Consider the following 22,366-nt stretch of genomic DNA (forward strand, 5'->3'; position numbering starts at 1 on the left):
CCCTTCATTAGTGTAATGAGTTTCACTTGCTCTACCTGCTCTAGTATTATGTTTTCATTTTAACCTTTCTGTGGTAAGTGGTGGAGAGACATAGGAATTTTACTTTGCAGTTCCTTTAGGACTAACATCAATCATTTTTTCCAGTAGTAATTGCCGTTTGGGTGTCCTGTTTTGAAGAGCTCTTGTTTAAGTCTTCTGCCTATTTTTTTAAAAATGCTTTAATGTTCTTTTAAAAATAATTTGTATTTTATTCATAGTTCATTTCTAGAGTAGAATCAATGCATTTGTTAATTGTATGTATTCCAAATATTTTTCTCACTCTCTAGCTTACTTTCTTATCCTCTTAATGATATTTTTGAAAATGTTTCAACTGTAATATCTTTCTTTATTGATAACTCTAGGTCCAGGTTAACCAATATTTCACATTCCAATACTTTGAATATGGTTTTCTATATTGTATTCTAAATGTTTTATTGCTTTATTTTTCACATTTAAATCTAAAATGCATTCTGAACTAATTTTTGGTGTGATATGAGATAGGAACTAAGAATAATACTTTTGTATATTTAATATCCAACTGACCTAGCGCTATTTGTCATAAAGACTGGATTCTTCTCACTGCTCTTCAGCTTCTCCTTTCCCATAATCAAGATTCTTTATGTGTTTGATTCTGTTTCAGGACACAAATCTGTTTCATTTGTCTGTTTATGCTGTGGTGGTGCCACAATGTCTTACTTAAAGTCACTTAGCAGTTTTATTATCATTCAGTTCAAATCATTTTCTAACTTTGGCTATGTGTTTCTTTAAATTGTATTGCTTAATTTCAAATGTTTAGCATTTTTAAAGTTATCTTTTAGCTATTTATTTCTAATTTAATTTCACATTGGTTGGAGAATACACTCTGAAATTTCAAGTTTTGCAATCTCTTGAGGCTTACTTTATGGCTCAGAAGTTGGTAAAATTTGATACAAATTTTCATGTATCAAAATATTGTTGATAAAGGAAATTATTGCAACACTACAATAATCTAGATCTATTTTTAAAGAATTGTATATAATAAACTAAAATGAGGAGAAAAATATTATCTTCATCCAAAGGAGGTAGGGGGAACAGAAATAGGAAAAATAGTGGAATGATTCTGACATAACTTTTCTGTGTACATATATGAATATAGCACTGTGAATCTCCACATCATGTACAACCACAAGTCTGGGATCCTAATTAGAATAAGATGTACTCCATGTTTGTATAAATATATCAAAATATACTCTACTGTTATATATTACTATGAAGAATAAATAATTTTTTTAAAAAAAATCAAGGCAAAAGATAACTGTAAATTGGAGTGAAAAGAGTTGTAAAGAAATGTATGGGTGTGAGAATATATTTGAAAAGAGAGTAAAAATATACTTGCATAAAACAAATATTGTGTATTAAAATAAAAAATTTTATACAAATATGCCAAAGTAAAAGAAGAAAAGGATAAAACAGTGGTGACTTAGGTCACTACGGTGTTGTGGAGGATGAAATATAGAGACGTTTTACACATAAGGTGCAGCTGGTTGATTATAATTAAAAATATTATTTAAAAAAGAATATTAATGTCTACCAAAAAACTTCTTTTACTTCTTTGAACTCTCTTGGGAGAGTGTTGTGTGATTAAAACATACCTACACATGCATGAGTGCACATATGTGCATGTGTGTGCATGCACACACACACACATACACATGTCAATCATTCTCCTGATAGCTTATTTAATGGAATTGGTCTGCACCACCACAGATCTGCATGCTTGTTTGATTCATTCTGCATTGTGATCAGTAAACACTGGTGGTCTGTGGGTGCTCTTGAACGGCGGTACACCTGACAAAGGGAGAGGGTTGCTCATCAGCACCTGTGAATGGACTGCACTAAAGGATATTCTAAGAAGTCAGGCTGTATCACTACAGTCACTTTCTGAGACTTTCCCGAGATGCCTCTATGAGACATCCTACGAAGCTTCTGCAAAGAGAATCTGAATGAGTGTGGGAGCAACTCTGTTTTGAGGTGACAACCCCATAATGCATCACTTCATATTTGCTCTCCTCTCTTCCTTTCAAATTTTGCTCCACCCATCCCTTGTTTCCCTGGATCTGATCCCTCACTAAAGCATTAACATGTTAGGTGTTAACAGGGAACATTACCTAAGGGAACTTGAAATAGCAATTTAAATATAATTGTTGAAATTAATTCTAGGGACATTTAAGAACAGAGTACAGCCTATAGGAACTTTGATTAGAATATTAGGAGAAATTCATTGGGTCTTACTTAATTTTTAAATGGTCATGTTAAAGAATAAATTGTATACAACAGTCATTTTGAAAACTGAATAATGTAAAGGTGTTTGATTCTTACTAACATTATGTTAAAAACAACAAAATTTATTAATATAATGCATATTTTAATTTATTAAATTAAATATTTAATATTTGATTTTATTTAAAATATTTAATAAAATTTAACAATTTGAAAATAAAAAGCTAAGCAAATATATAAATATATGCATATCAAAAGTATGTAGATTAGGTCCTAGTAATAACAAAATGAGAACATAATAAAAATAGGTCAGAAAAAGAGTATATTAAATTTATTCTATAATATTGGTTGAAATTAGTATTTTTCAGTTCATAATGATTTAATTGGAACAAGAGAATAAAATGGATGTGAACATTTTATATCATTCGCCAAATGATTTATTAAAGAGATAACTGAAAACAGCTAACGCTATAAAATAAGGATAAATTATATGTGCATATATATCTAATATCAGGACAGAAATTTACCAAAAAACATAATCACAATTGTGTAAATCATTACTATGCTGACACCTAATGAACTGCGCTTCTTAATGTCATGCCTTTGTGTAGCATATTCCCACATCACAGTGACTTGAGTCAACTAAGGGACACTAACAAATATAATGCAAAGGTTTAATTAGTCATTGTATTGAACCCTTGTCCACTTCGAGACCTCTCCTTTTGGATCACTTTGTCTTGAACTCCAGTCACCATACTGGAGAAGTTCAAATCACAAGGAGACCTGGCAGAGAACCAAAGTTCTCTGGTAGAAGCATCAGCTGATCTCTCCAACAAGAGCTACCCTTGTCAGTCCTGAGAGAGAATTATATGGAATATGGAATATTCCATCACCAAACCCCAGATAATCGCATCAACCTGCATGTTGAGCAGACCAGCCCAGATGAAATTAGTCAACACACGAAATCATGAATGATAATAAAATTGTTATTTTAAACAACTAAGATCTGGGGATTGTTCTGTAGTCAGAAATATATAACCAGAGAAAGAAACTCTCATACGTTTTTGTCTTAAAAGAAATATACAACACCCACACTTAAAGCAAATAGCCTTGGGAAGATATTTGTAAAGCAGAAAAATAAGTGTTTAATAACATCTTTAAGGTATATTCAAATAAATTTTAAAAATAATAAGCCTCATCTTATTGGTTCATACCACACTTTAAAATGCCATTAAGTTCTGATGGAATTTAAGATCAGGTGGCCCAATGTATTAGACATTCCATCATTCCAAATGCATCAATTCATAGTTTTTTTTTTTGGTACCAGAGATTGTACCCAGCAATGCTTAACCACTGAGTCACATCCTAGTCCTTTTTTGTATTATATTTAGAGATAGAGTCTTGCTGAATTGCTTAGGACTTCGCTAAGTTGCTGAGGCTGGCTTTGAACTTGCAATCCTCTGCCTCAGTCTCCCAAGCCACTGGTATTATAGGTGAGTGCCACTGCACCCAGTGTCAATCCATAGTTTAAGTTATGTGCTATGCTACTGAAAATAGCCTGAAAGTAAATTAGGAGAAAGAGATAAAGAAATAGAGATATTTTTCTAATGTTAATATTTGCTATAATGTATATCTTAATATACAAGAAGATAAATAAAATGTTGATACCAGATTTCTTAAATAAATTTGGTTGCATAATAACTGATGAAATTGCTTTCTTTTTGAACTTTTCCTTGATTTTCCATGTTATCTACAACAAATTTGTTGTATTTATAAGTTAAGAAATTTAAAAAAAAGTTTTAAATGTTTTAAAGATCAGGCTGCAAACATTCAAGACAAACTTTCTTATTTTCAAATTCAGTCTATAAATTATTCTCTGATCAGAATATATTTCTCAACAAGAATCTCACATAGGTTATTGAGGGCATGTTCTCTGTTCAGATTCAACTGCAGAAGTCCTGCTAATTAGGGTCACATGTGAAGGGAAATAACTTTGAGTTGACTGTCAACTTCCACTCTATGACAAAGTAGGAAGAGGTTAGCTCAAGTTAAAAAAATAATTCTACTCAATATTCATAATGTGTTTCAGGCTTTCATGTTTCAGGTTCTAATGTTTATTTTCCATATATTTCATGTTTTTATTAATGTTCTCCCTATATTACTTGATACTTCTTTTAAAAATATGATGGACACAAACAGACTGAGAAAGAAAGAGAAGGAAACTAGGTTTCTGTTTCCCTCTCAGTATTCATTGTTTATTTTTTTACACAAAAATATTTTAGAAGTTAATCTGTCACCTTTTGTATGAAGATGAATGAAAGATTCTATTTTGAATAATGCCATGTTTTATTACATCTACTTTCCTAGGTTGAGAAGAGAGAAATGAGTTGTTGACAGAACAGAGAGAAAACAAGAGCAAGCTAAGAAGATCTTTGAGTCCTTTCAGATGCAATTCTGCAGTAGACGATTACAGATTATTTGAATTATTGTCAATCAATAGGAGAAGGAGCATACCCAGGAGTTATGAATACTGGTTAAATCTCATTTTTTAAAATGAGAATCTCCTCATTTCAAACTGAGAAACAATAGATTATTTACATAATTACTTCATCTATTAATATAACAGAACACCTGTGAGTTTCAACTATGCATTTTTAAATAACCTCTCCCAAAATAAAAATGAATTTTTCAGTTTGATAAGAGGGATGATGTCCTTCTATTTATATAGACGTGACATGTTTCTTTAATTCATGAACATCTGCCTTTCCACAGGACTGTTCTTCTCCCTCGAATTACAAAGATAAAAAACATAATGCCAGAATTCTGGACAGAGTTTTCCAGGACATTCTGGCACTCGGTGTCTCCAGCTGATCACTTCAAAGAATGTCCCTTGCCTCGTAAGTCATTCAGGAAGATATCTAATCACATCTAAATCATGGATAACTTAGTATCAGTTAACAATGATTGCATTCACTAATAAAGCTGAACCCCTCAGTACTTAAATTGTCATGGAATCCCCATATTTTGTAAATACAAGAAACAAAACTTAGGGTCCTATATATATCAAAACATAAATAATATATTAATATGGTTCTTTAAAAACTAAGAAAATCATCAATAATTTGAGTAAATAGTTTTTCTCTCCTTTTTCACTTCTTCATATTCTACAAATGTTCCAATTCTTGAACTTTGAACAAAAAAGACGAAATGAAGAAGGATGGAAAAAAGAAATGAAAATATCCAATGTTCCTATTCTTACCTTATATTCTGTTTGTAGTAATTAAAAATTCAATTTCACAACAAATTGAATAATGCATTTATCCCTGTTTGTATGACTGCAAATATTGCCTTTGCTCCTTTCATTTTATCAAAGATATGAACAAAATAAAACTAAAGAACTATATCTTTACAGAAATATAATCAATTCTATTGTTTTAGATAAATTTTTCTGACTGGATTTGACTTTGATAGACCTTGAAAAATAGTTTTCTATTTATGATAATATATAAAATACTTTTATAGTTGTTAATTGGTTAAGATTTAAAGATATTTTTGAATTAATATTTGAACCATTGCTTTTTCAAGCACCATCTACCTTAAAAATTCTTGTCTATTGAATAAATGTCTCAAATATATAATAATCATTGATATCCAGCAAGAGATGATGAAAATAGACATTCATATGCAAATCTGATAAAATAATCAAGTAAAAACCTATCTATCTATCTCCTTCCAAACATCCATCCATCCTTCCATTCTTTCATTCATTCATTGCTCACTCTATCATATACATACAGAAAGAGACACATATCACTCTGTATCACTCTATATCATGTATATGTACACAGTAGAGATGATATATCATGATACATATAACCAGATGATATAACATTTCTCAATATGTCCTCTGCCAATTTACTGGCAATATTATCAATATAATAACTCTTAGTTTACCTGAAGATATTTTTCCTTGGGGGAAATTTGAGGTCTGTTTTCCTTAGTGTCTGATTCAATAAATGTTAACTGAGTGCCTACTCTACCAGGGATTGTGCCAAAGTGCAGAAATATTGAGGTGGAGATGTAATCTTGGTCATTCCCAACATGTGGAACCAACTTTAGTGGAAATACTGATAAAAGCATAACTTAATTGATATTGATTAGTACAAAGCAAAATTCTTCATTGTTATTTTAGGCCAAATCTCAATTAAGAAAATATTCCTCTAGCAACTATCAGGAGAATAGTTTGGAAGGACCAAAACTGGGTGTTACAGAGTTTAGGGAGTTCCTATCATCTTGACACTCTTCTCTTACCATCCTTCATTACTGGGATGCAGATCTGAGGGCAAAGTGTTTCTGATCTACTACTACCCAGCAGTGGTATTGATGCTTTTAAGGACATTTTATGATCTATTGCCTGGATTCCAGTTTTGCTTGCAATATTGTTAATCGATAGTATTATTGCATAGCAAGTTAATTAGTGTTATTAATGATATCATTTGCTATTATATATAATAAAATATTTTCTAATATTAAATATTACACAGTATTAAAATATTATTGAATATTAAGCTCTGATTATTTGTTTCTTGTCTCTTAAAAAGCAGCATAAACTCTGGCACAGTACAAAATGTGTACAAGATAATAATTGCTGTCTAAATAAAAAGATATGTGAAAGTTCTTTGTCTAATGCATCTTTTTTATCGGCTTAAATTCTCCTAGAACTCTCTCCACACTTTGGAAACAAATATTGTTAGCCAATGTGTTCTCATTAAGGTGAGGCTCAGTCACAAAACCAAGTTTGTCTGTTCCATACACTATTCTGGACTCCCTGTTCTCTCACTCAGTCCCTGGCTTCCAACCTGCTCTGATCTGAGGTTCTTGGCTTTCATGACAGGCAACTGTAAAAATTTTAAGTATTATATAAATGTGCTTGATAACATTATTATACAATATATTTGCATTTGCATAGAATATTATGCAAATAGTATATTAAAATTTGACATATCCATCTATCTATCAAACATAGCATTGTACACTACACTTGTTATTTCCAGTGATGTTTTGCCTATGATTATATATTAAAATATTTTTCACGTTATATGTGCAAAATAGTTCTACAGAAACATCATGAAGTACTTTTTTATTGATGATTTACATGTGAAATCATCAATATAAAAACAGTTTACAGAACATGCAAGAATGCTATTACTTTGACAGGTAGTATGAATTAGGACAAGAATCATGAGAACACTATGTGCTTCTGCATTACTTAAGCTGTGAGTACTCACTGTACTCCTATAACTTAAAATAGCTTTGCTTATTTAAATCTAATTTTGTATCATAAATATATTCCTAGACTGAATTATTTATGCCTCTGTTCACAAACAACATTTCAATACATCATACAGTAAAGTTAGAGGGAATATTTGGATGAAATATCATTTCATTAGTAGTATTCGTCTTTGATATTCAAGGTAAAAGTAGGATTGTCCTCATATTCAGCTTTTCTTTCATTTTCCTAAGAATTTAGCAGAGGAAAATGTGAATCACCTTTCAATTCATTTGGATTTATTAAAAATAAATGATTGCATGTTTATGCATATAAAAATATAAATCTATGTATTTAGACCCTCACCTTCATCCTTACTATAACAACTGTAGTTCCTAATTTCAGTAGATTAGGGAATATTTAATGAAAACATGCTAAGCCTAATGTCCTTGTCTATGTATATGTTGCCATAAAACTGAAGTCCATTTCACAGAGTAGCAATACCGTTTAACATTATTTATGGATATCATAGAAGGAGAAGCATATATTTGAGTAGAGGCTATTTACCAAAAACTATCTTTTGCCAATAAACAGAACCTCAGGGGATCAATGATATACATATATATTTTAAAAAGTTATTGAATCTTCTTCCTACTAACTATAACACTTATAAACATGAGTATAAATGATATAGTTTCTTAATATCAAAAGGAAATTTTCCCTCTCTTCAATGGTAACCACCAAATATATCTTTTTCTTCTCCCATGGAAAAGTTGGGATACTGTCTTCCCACTCTCATGAAGCTTTCTGTGGTCATATGACTGGTTTGTCATTGAAGTATGAAGAAAAAAAATCGTATTATTTGCAAGTAGAATCTTTAAGAATCAGTGAACAATTTCCTAGTATCTCGCTTTTTTCCTTTGAGCATAGGGACCTGCAGTACGATCTCTCTCTCTCTCTCTCTCTCTCTCTCTCCATATATATATATATATATATATATATATATATATATATATATATCAGAGTACTATCTCTCTCTCTCTCTCTCTCTCTCCATATATATATATATATATATATATATATATATATATATATCAGAGTGACAGCACCATAGACAAGTAGCATCACACTATTACACCACTGAGAGTTTTGAAGATACAACGGGATTACTTATTCCAAGTGATACATATTTCATATTTTGATTTCCCCATAGATCAGCATATATCTGTCTGTAACAGAATATATCACTATAAGTCTTACTAAAGATGCTAAAATCCTTACTGCATAAGGTATAATTCTTGTGAGACATGGCCCTGAAAGGGAACAGTTATAACCAAGCCAGTAATGTCTACATTGCTGAACTAAACCTGAAGGTAAGGTACATTTTCACTCTGGTCTCTGTGTACCTGGTCCGTTTTAGGAACAGTCGAAAGAAGTTGGTCACAGTGGTACACGCCTGTAATTGCAGGGACTCAGGGCACTGAGGCAGAAGGATATCAAGTTTTAGACTGTATTAAAAATAAAAATAATTCTAGTAACTCTGTTACATTTAATAGGGTGTGTCTTAAAACAAAGAAGTCCTAAATAGTCTTTGGAGAGTCTGAAGAGGTAGGTAGAAAAAACAAGACAGGATGAATAAAACAAATAAATCAAATATCCAATATTTTAAAAAATGAACGAATATTCAGGTTTGGTAAATTACTTAAAACTTTGTTTCAGCTAACCTTTTAAAAATTCATCAAGGAGAAAATTTAAGATTATTTAAGAGTCATGTGAAGAAAACTTCTAGGACTTTAAGAAGGAAGAAAGCAAGAAAGAAAAAAAGAAACATGAAAATGAGAAAATGAAGGAGTGTGTGTGTGTGAGAGAGAGAGAGAGAGAGAGAGAGAGAGAGAGAGAGAGAGAGAAGGAGAGAGAGGGAGGGAGGGACAGGGAGGGGAGGGGGGAAGGAATTTGTTTTTCCTCAAGTACAGTTTTCACAATCACTAGAATTAGCATCAGTATCATTTGCACTATCTCTTACACCTTAGCAGTGCCCAAAGGGTCTTACCTTTCTACATAATCTAGGAGCCGGGAACAGTGGTTTGAAGCCGGAGCATCATGGCCGCCTACTGCATAAAGAAAACCGTCACATGTGGCCACTCCAACACCCCCTCTCCTCTTACACATCGGAGCACACATGTTCCACTTATTTGTATGAGGATCATAGTATTCCATTGAACTCAAACAGGAACTGCCATCACGACCCCCAACTGAATACAACCTAAAAACACAATTGGAAAAACACCATTTAATATCACAGTCTGGATAACAAAATGCAGAAAAGTTTCTCTAAAAATGCATTTGACAGTATGAGCTTTAGTTGTGTTAGAATACATTATTTTACACGGAGAGTTTGTGAAAGACTCTACAAATGAGTACATCTATCCACAGTACCTACTATACTAAAACACAGGGTACTAGATGAATTTTCTAATCTCTATGGTTTCTAGAATCTTAGAATGACTTAAATTGCATATTGCAAGATAATTAGTATTAATAAATTAAACTTAATAAACATTGAGGAATAATTATTATAATATGGAAGAAGATAAAAGACAGTGACCCTAATCAGAAGTATTGAAAGAATTGATTTGAAAGTGTATAAATCATGCCTGCTCTTCATGTTCCATTCTCACACTTTAAGACCCTAAATAAATAGAATAATTCTAACAAATACTGTCATAACCAACTTTCTTAGCACCTCCACTTAGCTAAATACAAGATTTACAGAGGAAAAAAAGTGTGCAATGATGTTAGCCTGATTGAATATTGCTGAAACTGAATACATTCATTTTGCTACAGTTATTTAATTAATGAGAAGTATGATAGGAACCCAGGAAATAAGCTATACCTCATAACTGGCACGTAAACATTTTAAAATACTAATTTGGGTGAAACTGTTCTTTCCTGTTTCATGATAGTCATGAAGTTTCCATCACAGGCAGATGTGGTATTGCAGTTATTTACCCATTTCTTCTCTACATATGTGCCACACACCATGCAGAGTTAGGTGAACATAACTATGAACAAAATAAGAAAAAAAAAAAAATCCCTGTCCTAACTTCTACTGATGTAAGGGTGAGTTTGTGGGAGGAGTAGACATAACTTATATACTACTGTGGAAGGTGCTAAGTGCTGTAGGCCTCAGAAGCATGGTCAGGAATACAATGGGTTAAAGGAGGCAAATGGGTAAAAGGTAAAGGTTGTTGGAATGTTAAATAAGATCTCAATGTGAAGGTGACGTTTTCACAGAAACTTGAAAATGATAGTGATTAGAGATGAGTGCAGGAGTATCTGGAAGGAAAAGGATTCCAGGCTGTCTAAACAATTAGTGCCAAGTTTCAGAAGCAGCAAATAAGGCCGTGTGCCTGGAGGGAAGAATGAGGCTGTGGCGGCATTTGGGGTAAGAGATGTAGTTCAGGGTCAATGGCAGCTTACACAGGTGCATGTAGACACTTTCCCTCAGTGAAATAGAAAGCCATAGAGTAAAGGAATGGCATGACTTACTTATGTTTTAATGAGGAGGTGTGTTACAGAATTTTTCCTTTTCTATGAATATTTTGCCTAATATGTAGTCGAAGTACTTTTTGTTTTGTTTATTTTTTTAACCTGGGGCACTTAACCACTGAGTCACATCCCCAGGTCATTTTTGTATTTTATTTAGAGACAGAGTCTCACCGACTTGCTTAGGGCCTTGCTAATTTGCTGCGGCTGACTTTGAACTCATGATCCTCCTGCCTCAGCCTCCTAAGCCCCTGGGATTATAGTTGTGCACCACTGCACCTGGCATGTAGTCTTAATTCTACATTTTTTTTTTTCAGTTTCAAAATAAATACCTTTGAAGAAAGTATTGGTGTATAAAATAATTCAGATTATAGATTTATAAATTCATGCTCTAATATCATTTAGTAATTCTAGGATAGTTTAAACTGATTTCAAATCCTGGGGACATTTTTTAAAACTGTTTATATTTCTCATAATGCCTGTGATAAAAAATGCTTCTGATTGCCCAAGTGTTTTCTTTATGAATGTAATACCTCTTTACTTGATTACTCACAAGTTGTATACTGGCTCTCAATCCTGCATAATATTGAAATTAACCAATAGGAGCATTTAAAAAGACAAATACTGGACAATTTAGCTTGCAAAATTGCCCAGAAGCAAAATAATTATTCACTCAGAAGTTTCATCATCCTAGACACTCCATGAAATCTGGCCTCATTTATTTGTTTCATTTAAGGTCTAACTAAAGAAAGTATACTAATCTTGAGGTATTTTTAAGGGTAACTATATGTATTTTGCATGAACTTAATTATTATGTAAATGTCTTCTTGTAAGACTCCTAAGACAGTCTGTGGTAAATAGTTTAGATATAAAAATGGTATCAACCTCTTTTTGATATTGTTTTAAAGAAGAGGTTCACTTTAAACTGCTCTATTTATTAACATATATTGTGGGAAGTCAACCTATGAAGCAGAATCAGACAGTTCCCTGTCTAGTTTCCCTGAGAAAAAGCTCCCCTAATTCCTTCCTATCCTGTCCATCACAGAAGAAACTCCTGCTGATCTTGCCCCACTTCACCTGTGTGTCTATAAATAAAAGAGTAGGGCTACTCCATGTTAGAGGCCAGAGCTGGTATGGCCAGACCGGTCATGCTCCCTCTCATTTGAAAAGAGTATTGGCTCTTATTTATTGATTAGATAAGTATATGGGTAATTGATTAATTTATAGCCAACATCATCCTCCGGCAGTTAACCCTTTTCTGATCCTTTATTATTATTGATAATAAAATAATTCCATGCTATAATATATCATATCATACTTATTTTCATTTTCTGAAATTACCTTAAAATGATAAATTATATTAACAAATACATAACAAAATACGTATAAAAAGCAATGATACCATATGACCTACTGAGACTAAATCATGAAGAAATAGGAAGTCTGAACAGACCTATATCTAATCTAGTATTAGTAAGCTATATGTCCATTCAGACTTTGGAGATTGAAACAGTAATTGAAACCTCCCAACAAAGGAATATACAGGACTAGAGATGGTTTCTCTGGTAAACTCTCACACACTGGAAGAACTAATGCCAATCCTGCCAAACGCTTCCAAAAAGAAGGAAGGAACACTCCCAAACATTTTGTGGGGCCAGGAAAGACACTGCAAGAAAAGAAAGCTAGAGGTCAATATTCCTGATGAATGTAGATAAAAAAAATCCTCGATATCAGCCAACTGACTTCTACAACACATTAAAAAGCTTATATACCATGATCAAGTGAGATTTACACCTGGGACTCAAGGATGTTTCAATATACAAAAATCAATTAAATTGACACATATACCATATTAACAGAATAAAGGCTAAATATCACATAACTGTCTCAAAAACAAAAGAAAGCATACCACAAAATTCAGTGCAAGTTTCACAATAAAAACTTTCAATAAACTAGGCATAGCAATAAACCACTTAATAAAAATTAGTTAGGATATTATGCATTAAGCCAAATTCATCCAATGAAAAATCTACTTATTATGCTGGTAGAATCAGTGAGTTAATAAATATCTCATATTCTTTTGCTTGAAGACTATAATAACTACATGATGATTAATTAAATATATTGCTTACCATACAGAAATATTAAGCCTATTTTCATATTTTTGGCTAATAACATACATTAGCATATATTTTATATAGAAATGAAATATTTCTGCAAAGTTCACAGCTGATCTTATCATTGATTCTTTGATTTAATTACACATATTATGAATCTTCCCTAATAAAATCCACCGCTACAGGGCTTATACATTCAAGAAATTCATGTGATGCCTCAGTCAAAATGAAATGATATTTTACAGTTCTTTTTGTAAACTAACACTTGGTAACTATGAGCTATTATGTTATAAATTACTTAATAAAACCTAAATAAACTACATTATTGATAGTTTGTTTCATTTGATGTATGGTTCCTTTTCATGTTATTCTTAATATGGTATATCATATCAATAAAAAAGTAACCATCATAATTTTAATAACAAAATAGCAATACTAAGACAATTTAATTGACAGTAGATAATATATTGGACTTTTCTGCAATGAAAGAGCTTTGAAAAAGAAATTAGAAATTGCAATTCATATAAAGCAATAACGATGTCCTTAAGGAATGTTTCATAAGTCATCATTAAAACCATGAAATATACCAGGCATGATGGCACATGCCTGTAATCCAGTGGCTCTGGAGGCTGAGGCAGGAGGATCTCAAGTTCAAACCAGTCTCAGCAAAAGTGAGTCACTAAGCAACTCAGTGAGGCCTGTCTCTAAATAAAATAACAGAATAGGGCTGGGGATGTGACTCAGTGTTCAAGTGTCCCCGAGGTCAATCCCCAATATAAAAAAACAAAACAAAACAAAACATGAGATGTATTCCAACATTTGAAAAAAAATGTATTGTGTACTTTATGAATATATGGAATTAACCAACATTATCTACTTTCCACTTCTTTGTCAACCAAACTAATAGTAAATGACTAATTAAAATAGAATATAGCCAGGGATGGTGGCACGTGCCTATAATCCTGAGAACTCAGTAGGCTGATAAGGATCACAAATTCAAGACCAGCCTCAGCAACTTAGTGAAACCCTGTCTCAAAACAGAAACAAAACTTTAAATTTAAATGTAAATAATGGGCTGGAGATTTGACTCAGTGGTAGAACACTCTGAGTTTAATACCCAGTACAAACAAGCAAACCAAAAGAGAACGATAAAGTAAAAATAAATAACGACATTATTCTAGTTATTCTTAACATTTTAAAAATATCCAGACGATAGAAACAATATGCTCTGAGAAGTTAGAATGAATTCTCCAATATGCACGAAAACTATCATAAAAATTATCTAAGGTTATCTTCCCTCATTCTTGGTCTATTTCCTCAAAGTTTAGACTAGTTCCCTGCTTTCTTTCACTAACACAACAAATTAGATGTTGTAAGTCTGAAGGGCAGAGGAGTCTGACACTGGAAGTAAATGCTATGACAATATAGGAAGTGACATCTGACAGTTTCATAGCAAGAAAAGAAAGGTGACATTTCAAGTTAGAGTTGAAAGATGAGTAAAAATTTGTAACATAAAGAAAAAAGAAGGAAGCATTACCTTCAGGGAGAGCTTATGTGTAAAGACAAGGGGCATGGAAGGTTATGGCAGGTGATATATAAAGATTGGCAGCTATGTCATTCTGATGGAAGAGGTGATATTGATGGACAGGAAGAGATGCAGCTGGTAAGATGAAAAGATTAGACTGAGAATAAAAGGGGTTTTATGTCAAGCTATGGAGTTGTGATTTCATTCTCAGGTGATAAGAAAAGGACAAAAGTATAACATTTATAGGAATTATTAGGTTCCTAGTTCTGTTTGTTATATTGACCAGCATATAATATACTTGGAATGCTAGGAACTGGAGGGGGTTAAAAAAAATCCTTGACTTAAGTAAATTTTTTCAGAACTCTGCTGAGAATAGCAAGAAGTGAGTCTTCTCTACTATTTTTCATAGCTTATATGTTTGATCAGCACACAGATCAGTTTGACACAGTGTTTAGACACCAAGTTTCAATGCCTTGATACCTACTTCTCAGTTGCCCATCCAAGATAATGCTACTCTAGTAGTTATAATGCTATTCTAGTATGAACTATACAGCCGTTCTAGGAAATACATCTTATATTCAGTAAGCAGTGTCCAAGTCTGTATTAAAGAGACTTTGTGCTGCAGCATGGTGGTGCATATCTGTAATCCCAGTGACCCAGTGGCTGAGACAGGAGGATTGCAAGTTCAAGGCCAGCCTAGGTAACTTAGAGATACCCTAGGCAACTTAGTGAATCCCTGTCTCAAAAAAAAAAAAAAAAAAAGTTAAAAAAGAAAAGAAAAAGTGCTGAGGATATAGCTCAGTGGTAGACTACCCCTGGGTTAAATCCCCATGACCCACCCCTGCAAGCAACAACAACAAAAATAATGTAGCTTTACATGTGTTAAGACTCAGGATACTTTTAATTATATTATCTCTAGAGTGTGACTCTGTCACAAATGTGACAATTCTGAGATTTTTAACCCTATAAGTTATACAAGCTAATGAGTTATAGTTTCAGATGCTGGCAGAAGACAGTCTCCTTGTCAAGAAATGCCTTCATCACTTACAGTACAATAAGCAACATGAGTTTCACGGTCATGTTGCTTTCCCTTGACCCCTAAGGCCCTCCAGGGTGATACAGAGAGATTGAGGTGAACACTGCACATATAATGAGTCTATTTCACTTTTGAGAAACCTCAAGTTTAGGAAGTCCTAATCTTTTAAAGGGGGCTGTCAACAAACCTGCTCAAACTTTGTCCTGAAGGGAGATATTATGGCTATTTATCTTTATTCAAGGAACAAAACTGCTCTCTGCGCTGAAGAAGACATTATCTCCCCATCTATCATTGCTGTTGGACCTACAAATAAACTTGGAAATATGGTGTGAATAAAAATTGCCAAAACTTCTTGCTTGGAAAATGTACAATAATGTTAAAAATCCTTGGAGACTTGTGCACTAATTCTCTTGTCCTAATAGCCATCACAGCCTTGGTCAAAGAGCTGGATGAAGGAGAGATGGATTCACATTTCCTTTCAAAAACTTTTTTGTTGTTGTTGCACAACTTACTTCTCGCATAAGTTTTTTAGAAACTAGATATAAGGTAATACTGGTAAAATGTTAGAAAATTTTATTTTAGGTGATCTTATCCCTCATTAATAATTGGTGTTTATGTTATCATGCAAAAAGAGTAAATGAGAATTGGAAGACATGTAGAAGTTTCTACCACAGCACTAGACCTTTTCCAGTCCTACGTGCCATTGTGTGATTGTGCTTACTTTATCCTAGGTATCTTTTTCACTAAGTAAGTAGGGTTATTTTTACTCATCTCTCATTAATAAATGCAAGTTTATCTCACCAGAAAGCATTCACTGATCTCACATTGTCCTGTTCCCTGAAATTTATTAATATCTGTACCCTAGGTAAAGTTATTTACCGCTTTGCATATTTTATCAATCATGCGTACTCCAGGGGTGGTTATGGAAAATTTTTCTGATTTCCTTTTCTAAATATTCAAAGGTTTTGTTAATTAGCGTGTGATATTAAATATGTTTTCACTCACTGTATTTGATTACTTAGAACAAAAGCTGCCAGAATCTCACAATCCCAGTAGCGTGTAACACCTCTGAAACAAATCTCTAGATCTAGAACTCTGGTCTTTTGTTTCCTAATCAATGGAAAATTCTTTAATCCATGAGGAAGCTTTTAGATCCTGATGTTAGAGTACTTCTGCATTGGCCTTTCAGTGAAACTTTTCATGCAAGGTACTAGTTAGAGTGCCTGACAGGTCAGTGAGCAAGATTTCACTGAGTTTGCAATAGGTTGTATGATGGCTTTTGTTCTTGCTTACCAAGAAATGTTGGTACATGTTGCAAACTCAGCCTGAAACTTGCTGCCATTTTAACATATAGGTTGGTAAACAAAGTTATGGGCTGAAGCCTGATAAAGCACATCAACCTTTAATTATTACCCAATATTTACTAAAAGAACTTGACAATTGTAGGTATGCAAATTAATTTAAGTAAGTTCAACACGTCCCAAAGCTTAGTAGAATTCACCAACCTAAAACCTGGTAAACGGTCACATCATTCTTCTTCCATGGTTCTTGCCAACTCCCATTCTCCACCTCTTAGTACCTGTAGCTTCCATTTTGTTTTGTGGCTATTCCCTATTTCTTCTAATATTATGTAAGCTCCCCGAGGGCAGACTTGATTTATTTTCTTTGATATATTACCATAACCTTTACATGTTTGTGAAATTTGAAAAGTAAGTAACATCATGGTTTCCCATTTTAGAAAAATGAAGATTCATCTATGAAAACTGGTCAATGAAAAAAGCACCTATTTAAGTTCTACTGAAACAAGACTTTGACATACAACAGTGAAAAACATTAATCATGTCTCTTGTGAACACAAAAGAAGGGAAGATTAAATTATGTGAATTACAGAAGGGTTCATGGAAAAGTCAAAGCCTAAACTAGGCTTTGGATGATCAGAAATACTGTAAATATTCTCATTCAGGGTTTAGGCAGAATAAATCTTAATATACATTTAATATTTCTTGACACAATGTCTTCAAGGGCTATGAAATGAGTCTCATTAGTATTGATCTTACCACAGGGAATTTAATGCACATAAGGGGCTAGAGCTATATTAGGTTATTGGCCTAGAGGTTTTTCAAATGCAAGCAAAGATCAGGAGAACATCTGAAGAAAGGAACTAAGTGGATGGTGGACAGGGGTCAGTGCACAGCCGCTGTTAAAGAAAAAATGGAGGTAGAATCCAGGCAGAAAGACAAGTATATGAAAAGGCACATGTGTGTGAGTAATCAAAGAGTGTTCAGGGAATCTGAGTCATTCAAGTACGGCTGGAATTTCAACTGGTTGTAAGGCAGGTGATGAGAATGAAGACTGGATTAAAAAAATGGGGTCTACATCTAGGGCATTCCTCATTTCAGACTGAGAAGTCTGAAAGCAACTATGCTAAATGTGAGAAACAAAATGAATTGTTTGCTGTTACTATAGTCTGCAGTTCTAAGGCGTGATTTATCAAGAAGCTATTGTAATACATCTTAGCCAGTCTACTCTTAAAGTGGGACTCTAATAATTTTATAGTATCTTTAGCAATTATAAATTAATTTTCAGCTATAGAAAATCGTTACGAAATTAAAATGCAACCGTGTCACTGCCCTTTTAACCTTTCACAACATCTTTACCTTGGCCTATGGCTGCTATATGACTGGAGCATGCCTTTCAGTCCAATTGTTTCTGTCCACTCTCTCTCATCATGTCCCAGGAAAACTTTTCTACATTTGTTTGCATCTCCTATTCAAGGACATGACACAAACTGTCTTTCCTTGTTGGAATGCTTCCTTGTTGAATATCTGATATCCATAAAGTCCTACCATTTCGCCTAGTAGATAAATTATAAACTTCCTGAGCTTTTTAGTAGCCAGAAGTAATTCAATAAATAAGTATACAATTTTTTTTTCCTTCTCTTCTTTTTCCTTTTTTAGATGTGGAAGAAAAACAGTAAATCTTATAAGATTTTGGGTTTCAGATTTAAGAAAAAAGAGTAACAAAACTTGAATATAAAAATAGAAATAGAGTTTGGAAGGCATCATATAAATACCTGGTCATTTAGCTTCAGGCCTCTTGCTTGATATTGGGACATAATAAAGAAAATAATAGACATTATTTCCTACACTCATGATACTTAAGACAGTATAAGCTTCAGAATGAACATAAATGGCACTGTCCCATGAATATTATTAACATGAAGTTCTGAGTGAATGAATGAGTTGGTTTTGGGATGGTGAATCATGAAACAGAAACAGTTGTGTAGTTTTTATGTTTTCCAGGCATGTCAAAACATTATTAAAATTCAGGCCTGTTTGTGGGTGTGTTCAGACAATATCAGTATCTGCTTATTAGCTAATTTAAGGGGAAAAATAAAAACAAAAAACAAAACAAAAAAGAAAAACGCAGAAAGATCTTTTTAGATTCAATGTAAAATTTAAAGAAACCAAGCCAAGGCAGGAATCAAAAAAGAAACAAAAAGAATCACTAATGCACATATTGCCTGGCGATTCTGAGATTAATGACCAACTACTGTACCACACTGTCTACTCACTAGTTTGCTGCATTTTCTTTATTCACCAAATAAGTTTTCAGCTGCACTGGCCTAAGATGATGTACCTACTCCTTAGCTTACTCTGTATTATTGGGAGACTGCCCAGAAAGTTCCATGAAATCAATCTATGCTTTTGAATCCACCAGAACACATTTATAAATTTTAAGCCCTGAGCCAATTTCATAGTTTTCCACAACAAATGGTATCAAAATAACCTCAATCTTAGAGGATTGTGCATTGTTTTTATTAGTCTTAATTGGAAAAATTGTTTTAAAAATATTCGAGGAAACATCAGCAAGGTTAGAAAGATCCATTAGTGATATGATATATAAAAACAAAACAAGAAGAAAAATTTTCATCCATAGAAGCAAGGGGAATAAAAAAGAAAAAGTCAGAGGGTGATGTGATGTTTTGAAACAATTTTCTGCTCTGGGTCTGAAGTGAAAGGTTACCCTCTCATGCTTATTCTTCTCTATGAGTAACACAGGAAAAACACCTAGGAGTTAAGAGACACTCATCAAATTATAGAATGTTGAGGCTATTAAATCTCACTTCAGAGGTGAGTATAGATGCCCAAATAAGAGCTGTGCTACTTTGATTTAATGGAGAAAGATAATATAAAGTAAAACACAAAATCATTGAAAGTATTTTCATATGATAAGATCAAAATTTAGGAGAATTTACTGAGTCAAAATGCAAATAATTTCAAGAATGTAAACTTCAAATAGTATTAACTTCATACTTTTATATTTGGCATGAAATAAACAGAATTTTTAAAGGTATTATAAATCTTTGGTAACCAAAACACAACCTGAAAATTAATTAATTTGAATGCCTAGAAAATATAAAAGTGGCATTAGAAGAAGCTAGATGGAAAACTTTTAATGTTATAATGATGTGTGAGTACTTGCCATAATATTTTCCATTAAATATTTTATCCTGTTTAATTCTGATTAAGATTGAAAAACATAACAAAATACACATATTGAAATGTTTCAAAACAAAGTTATAAGGAAGTATCACAAAGTCATAATATGAGGTAATCATCAAAATAATCTAGAATAAGATAATATATTAAAATGCTACTTTGTGTGTATGTTTTCATTGCACAATAACACTATGAGTTAATATAATGATGGGGTAAGGAGACTTCCAATTTGTAGGACAAATTGGCTATGTCAATGATACACTATTCTAAAAAATGCAAGGAATCTATGTAAATAGTAAGAAAAAAAGTCACTACACAGATGAACTATTACTTATTCATGTAATTATTAGAAATATATATATGATTATTAGAAATATGAAAGAGGCAGTTTATCTATGATTTTCTTTATAGGAATTATGAAAATTAACATCCAAGAGAAAATCATTCTATTATGGTAAATTTTACAATCTGTGAATAAATACATGCATATGATTGTTTTTCTCTTACAATTCTTATGAAAAATATTATATTACTTAGCCTGGTGCATTCTTGTAATCCCAGTGGTTTAGGAGGCTGAGACAGGAGGACTGCAAGTTCAAAGTCAGCCTCAGCAACTTAACAAGGTCCTAAGCAACTTAGTGAGACCCTATTTCAAAATAAAAATGAAGTTCAAAACAGGCTGGGGATGAGACCCCATATTTAAGTGCCCCTGTGTTCAATCCCGGGTTGGAAAAAAAAAAAAAAAAAGAAGAAGAAAAATATTATAATACTTAAATGGATATCCTCCTTTGAGAGATAATAAGTACAGGTAGAAAAGTGGCATTAATATAAGTATTCACCATGGAATAAAATGAAAATGTTAACACAAATGAAAATATTTTTCTACAATTGCCATTAAAAGATACAGCAGAATAAAAAAATTACATTATGAGGAGAGTGAAGAGTAGACTATGAGTAACTCATGTAGAAATAATTCCTAGAAGTTAAGAAATCAGGTAAATTGCTGATGAGATCATGTTGAAAAGTTATTTCTAGGAGGGTTGTGCAAGAGTGCTTCTAATCACTTGTTAAGTAGCATCCCCTCACTCTGGGACCATTAGAATGCACGTACTTTAACTTCTTTTGACTTTTATGCATCAACTTTCCAGTAATTTTACCTGAGAAAAATAACTTAAGAAAGAAAAGATTTATTTTGGCTCTCAGAGGTTTCAGTCCATTTTCATCTGGCTCCATTGTTTCTGGGCTTATGGAGAGGCAAGTACATCATAATGGAAAGTTGTGACGAAGTTGTTCACCTCGTGGCAACCAGGAAGAATTTTGAGTTTTTCTCAAAAGTTGGAGCCAAAAGAAATTTTGCAGGAATGTTCAAAAATATCATTTTCTATTGAGGGTGCTACAAGTAGAAGGTTTGAAAGAGAAAAGCATACAGCAGAAAATGAGTTTGATCAAACACAAAAAGAAACTAAATGGACAGGTTGCTATCAGGTCAGCTTCCCATGATTCTGGTCCATCTTCCCTTTCTTATCTAAAAGATTTTGAAAATAATAAAAGATTTATATTAAATAAGTAGCTAGCAATATATTTGAGAGTAGGATTTTAAGAGCAATTAAACACACTGTGAAAAAAACTTAAGGGTCCTAAAAACTCAATGACAGGACAAAGCACATAGGAAAACAGAACGAAGTACAACATAGCAAGTGAACATCTTTCTATAAAATGAGAACAACGTACAGTTATGGTTTAGATATGTGTCCTCCCAAAGTTCATGTGTAAGTTAATGCAAAAAGGATTAGTAGTGAAATGACTGAGTTATGAGTGTCTTAACCCAATCAGTGCATTAATCCACTTTAGGGATTAACTGACAGGTGACTCTGGACAGCTAGGCTATGGTTGGGTCTCTGGGGGCATGCCTTCAGGGTATGTATCTTGTCCTTGCTGAGTAGAGCTCTTACTCTGCTTCTTGATGCTCATGTCCTGACCTGCATTCCTCCAGCAAACTCTTCCACCATAATGTTCTGCTTCACCTTGAGCCCTGAGGAATGTAGCTGGCCTTCTATGGACTGAGATTTCTGA

At 33.0% G+C, this 22,366-nt stretch overlaps 1 protein-coding gene across 1 annotated transcript in view; it reads right to left on the reverse strand.

Annotated features, from left to right (window-relative positions):
* Positions 1-22,366, reverse strand: part of Klhl1 (kelch like family member 1) — a 409,920-nt gene that overhangs the window by 11,002 nt on the left and 376,552 nt on the right. Inside the window, exon 9 of the mRNA XM_047552871.1 lies at positions 9,618-9,830. Within this exon, the coding sequence (XP_047408827.1) occupies positions 9,618-9,830 (213 nt within the window). The remainder of the gene's footprint in view (positions 1-9,617; positions 9,831-22,366) is intronic.

Source organism: Sciurus carolinensis, chromosome 5, assembly GCF_902686445.1.
Source record: "Sciurus carolinensis chromosome 5, mSciCar1.2, whole genome shotgun sequence".
NCBI classification, from domain to species: Eukaryota; Metazoa; Chordata; class Mammalia; order Rodentia; family Sciuridae; genus Sciurus; species Sciurus carolinensis.